Below are 5,000 nucleotides of genomic sequence, written 5' to 3' on the forward strand. Positions count from 1 at the left end.
CACCAGGTACATACTCTACCCGCTATAGTTTCGTTCTGTGAAATTTTGTTTTTGTGCACAGATGACTCCACAAGTGTTAAGCCACTAAGGAGTCCTATGGGACCTCTCCTGATTTCCTTTTCCATAAATTCACAGGAAAGAGGCTTTTCCTCTTATGCTATTTATAACGATACTGTTATCACTGTCACTGGCACTGTGATTTTTAAAGTGCTATCAAAATACTAATGGCAATAAAGAAAACCAACATAATAATAGTAATATTCCTAAAAAATCAAGTTATTTAGGATTAGTAATAGACTCCTTTGAGACTAAATTCTTGTGGAGTCATCCATGTGCACACAGGATATTCATAAACTAAAATCATGGTGGTAAGCACTTACATGCCATCCTAATATAATTTCAATGAGTTAAATTCCCACAATTATAAATCAAGGTTGGGGAAAAACAAGGGCACTCCTCAAAACACTACCTTTAACTGGAGCATAATGAATATACAGCAGAAATATAATATTTACATAAAAAAAAACACAGCTCATGAATAAGTATTAGGCATAAAACAACTGCATCAGAACATAACTTGTACTACTTAAAATACCTATTGTAAGCTTTAAAAGAAAATTAAAAGTTTCAATTTTACAGAATGCATACATGTAAAATAAATTGCACATCACAAGCCTAGTAAACCCTTCACATACTAAGACCAAAGAAAAAGAACATATATATAAATGTGTGTGTGTGTGTGTGTGTGTGTGTGTGTGTGTGTGTGTGTGTGTGTGTGTGTGTGTGTGTGTGTGTGTGTGTATGTATGTATGTATGTATGTGTGTGTGTATGTGTGTGTGTATGTATGTATGTATGTATGTATGTATGTATGTATGTATGTATGTGTATGTATGTATGTATGTATGTATGTATGTATGTATGTATATGTATGTATGTATATGTATGTATGTATATGTATGTATGTATATGTATGTATGTATGTATATGTATGTATGTATGTATATGTATGTATGTATGTATATGTATGTATATGTATGTATGTATATGTATGTATGTATATGTATGTATGTATATGTATGTATGTATGTATATGTATGTATGTATATGTATGTATATATATGTATATGTATGTATGTATGTATGTATGTATGTATGTATGTATGTATGTATGAACGTATGTATGAACGTATGTATGTATGTATGTATACATATATGTATATATGTATATATATATATATTACACACATAAACACACATGTATGTGTATATACATATATATGTGTGTGTGTGTGTGTGTGTGTGTGTGTGTGTGTGTGTGTGTGTGTGTGTGTGTGTGTGTGTGTGTGTGTGTGTGTGTGTGTGCGCGCGTGTGTGTGTGTGCGCCTGTGTGTGTGTGTGCGCGTGTGTGTGTGTGCGCGCGTGCGTATGTGGGGGGTACAGGAATCTTTTTTTTATTTAGGCTAATCTTAAGGGTGGGGGGGAATAGCTTTACAAAGATATTATTTATATATATATATATATATATATGTATATATATATATATATATATATATATGTATATATATATATATATATATATATATATATATATATATATATATATGTATATATATATGTATATATATATATATATATATATATATATATATATATATATATATATATATAAAATATCAATAACACAAAATAAAGAGAAAGGAAATACAAACTTTTCATCTTACCTTTGGCAGTATTTGTGACCAATCTGGAGGCATCGCCAAAGGTATTGCTGTGAAGTTCTAACCGAATGCTGCCCGCACTGTCACTTTTGAACGACTTTGCTAATGCGTCCGATATCACAATACCACTGGGCAAGACAATGTTGGTGCTATCACTGCTGCCCGGCCGTGCGTCCGTCACCTGTGCGTCTCTCACCAGCGTGGTGGTTGTGGAGGGGTTGATACGGATAGGTTGCGTGGTCGAGTTTCTGACCCCTGCGATGGCCACGTTACTTAAGGTTATAGTTTGAGTGTTGGACAAGCCATTTTGCAAGCTGACAACAACAGGAATGTGGTTCTTGCTCCCACCAGTGTCCAGTTGCAGCACGTTCCCCACAATATTGATAGCACCATCGTTTGTCTTTACCTTTTTATTTTTATTTTTGGCACTCGTGATAGGTGTAGCATTATTTTTTAGGGCGTCTGGCTGTGTGGGCCGCTTAAGCGTGGCCGCCAGCGCACTGCTGTTCACGATGCCCATACTGTTGCCAACATGGATGTGGCCATTGTATCCCGTGCTCACACTGATGCCATCCTTACTGGCTGAGCCTGACGGCACCGTCAACTGCAGCTTCTTGGCCAGCAGCGGCTTCACATTGACGAATCTATCTGGTGTACCACCAATGTTTAAAGTATTGCTAATGCTAGAGTCACTGAGAACAGAGGCTGGGTGCGGCTTTTTCAGGGCATTTCGGAATGCACTGCGCAACAGGTCAGCACGGTGGTCTGTTGCCAGGTGGCCACCCAATCTTCTGCAGTTATATGAACACGTCTGCAAGAGAGCAACCACGAATTAATTTTTTATTTATAATTTAATTACCATCATGTTTTTCTTATAATTATGGGAAGTCTAAATCTGAATGAACTTAAATAAGATATCAGAAAATCAAAGAAGACATGTATAACTGTAAATCTGGAATAAAGAGAATACATCAAACTTTGATAAAACCAAATATATTTTTAAAATCATGATCCTTTAATTCCTTGTTAATAGTACTACTGCTGCTTAGCAATGAGAACAACAATCAATTGTACAAACAAATCACTGCTGTAACTTACAGCGAGAGGTTTGGGAGGCTCACGGACATAAAAATTATCGGCAGGTACGAGAGCCGGAGCAATCCTGGGAGTGGGCGGCCAGTATGCAGGAGAGGGGGGCGTGGCATGGATGTGCGACGGGGTGCTGGGAGGATCCATGGGATGGTGTAGGGTGGGGTTGGGAGAGGGGTCGCCCGCTGCCACGAGGGTGGGTGCGGTGCCCCCCAGGGTTTTTACCAGGAGGGGGGAGGTAGCCGCAGCTCCCCCCACCACCATCCCTCCACTGCTGGTGGTGGCCATGGCCGGCCCGCGGGGAGGGGTGCCCTGCAACACACAGTCACATGCCAACCAACACAACACACACCACAATTTGCCTCACTCTCTAAGAGAGCTTAGAGAGTGCGACCATGTAATAGGAAAATAATTTAAGAAAAAAAAAAATAATCAGTATTAATATTTCAAATATGTATGCACAATCCCTGAAGTATGTATGCAAAGGTACTTCCTCTCTGTGACTAGCAGCGGAAATTACCTAAGATATAATTGTAAAAATATACATAGACAGAGAAAAGGAGAAAAAAGGAATGAGCCAAGGCTGAAAATCTGAACAATAATAATAATAAAAATAAAGTGAACCTTTAAATGTTGTGCTTAGAGACTGGCCCACAACGAGCATCGTCATCCAAGCACGACCAATGCATACTGTATTAGCAGAGGAGGTTGGAGAGGCCACAACACTGGCTGGCAGGTGAGATGCACCAGGTGACTGATTACAGCATCAAACAAGAGCACACCAAGCAGGATGGGCACTCTCGGGAGGTGGCGCACGCAGTTGCACTTACCTGAATCTGGCCTGCTGCTGCGTCGGGCGGTTTGGCAGCCCGCGTCTGTGCCTCTTTGGCCGCTCGGTGCTCCAGGAGCAGGTCATCAAACTTTTTGGACCTCCCGGGCACAGCACGGCGCAGCGATAGCGAGTGCGTCTTGCAGGTAAGGGAGCGCGTGCAGGGCTTGCCTGTCTCAGCTACCACCACCCCGCAGTGTACCTCTGGGTCGTACTCGCGGTCCTTGAGTGGCAGTAGCTTCCTCTCGCCTGGCTTCTTCTTTTTGTTGGATTTTTTGGGCGAGGGCGTGGGGGGCACCGGCGTGAGGGTTGTGTTGCTGCTGGTTGTAGTGTGCTGCGTGGGTGTGTGTGTGGGGGTATGAGAAGGTGTATGAGTGGGTGTGTGGGACGGGGTGTGTGTGGAGGTGGCGGGCCCTGGGGATACCAGGTGCTGTCCCCCCGCTGTTGACACCACAGGTTTCTTTAGGGTGGCAGCCAGGGTAGGCATAGAGAGAGAGGGTTGCGTCGTCACAGTCGTAACAGACGGTTGCGCACCAGCCCCAATGACCACTGTGATGCCTTGGCTGGTCGCCGTTGTCCCAAGGGTAGGCGCAGCACTGATGGAGTTACCTACCGGGATGCCCGTCGCGCCGGGGGAGGGGGATGGCGCAGGGGTGGAGCTTGGCTGCTGCAGTAAGCCTGCCAACTGCGACTCCAGCCCGCTGTTACCCCCCTGCTGACACAACTGACTTATAGAATTCACTGCTTTCGTTAGCTCATCACACTGTGACGATATTTTCTCAATCTCATCAAAACTAAATGAGTCTACAGGTACTTCAATAAGATCAGACTGAGTAGTGTTGGTGTACTGTCCCTGCACTCCACTCGACACAGCCTGAAAGTTGTGAGTCGAGGGATCGGCTTCCAACAACACCTCTTTTGTGATTTGCTCTAGAACGGGCATTGATAACTGTTCATTATTGTACTGTTGTGGTAACACATTCTGATTACTTAAATGTGGAGGTTCAACATAATTGTCCGTATTTACAGTCTGTTGGTCCAAATAGGTAATATTACCGCTTTCATTTAAGTAGCACTGAGAATTATTGGGAAGAACGGTCTGAGCCAGGTCTGAGGAATCAGGAGTGGCGTTGAGCACGGCATTGAGGTCCGACTCACTGACAGTGGCCAGCAGGTCGGCCTGAATCTGGTTCAGGGTGGCCATGGACATATGGCTCATTGGCACCGGCACCGAGCCCATGGCCTGTGAGTTGGAGATCATTCCACCAGGCCCCGCACTCAAGGAGCTGCCATTGCTGGTCACACTGCCACCCGCCAAGCCCTGCGCCTCTACAATGTCGTGAGTCCCTACAATGCCTGTGCC

At 43.6% G+C, this 5,000-nt stretch overlaps 1 protein-coding gene across 1 annotated transcript in view; it reads right to left on the reverse strand.

Moving 5' to 3' along the window:
* LOC125024541 (mucin-5AC-like) overlaps positions 1–5,000 on the reverse strand; it is a 36,665-nt gene that overhangs the window by 11,962 nt on the left and 19,703 nt on the right. Inside the window, exons 4-6 of the mRNA XM_047612345.1 lie at positions 3,639–5,000; positions 2,818–3,120; positions 1,723–2,530 (exon numbers count right to left, since the gene is read on the reverse strand). The exon at positions 3,639–5,000 is cut by the window's right edge and continues 761 nt beyond it. Of these exons, the coding sequence (XP_047468301.1) occupies positions 1,723–2,530; positions 2,818–3,120; positions 3,639–5,000 (2,473 nt within the window). The remainder of the gene's footprint in view (positions 1–1,722; positions 2,531–2,817; positions 3,121–3,638) is intronic.

The sequence above is a fragment of the Penaeus chinensis genome, chromosome 43 (genome assembly GCF_019202785.1).
Source record: "Penaeus chinensis breed Huanghai No. 1 chromosome 43, ASM1920278v2, whole genome shotgun sequence".
Lineage (NCBI taxonomy): Eukaryota > Metazoa > Arthropoda > Malacostraca > Decapoda > Penaeidae > Penaeus > Penaeus chinensis.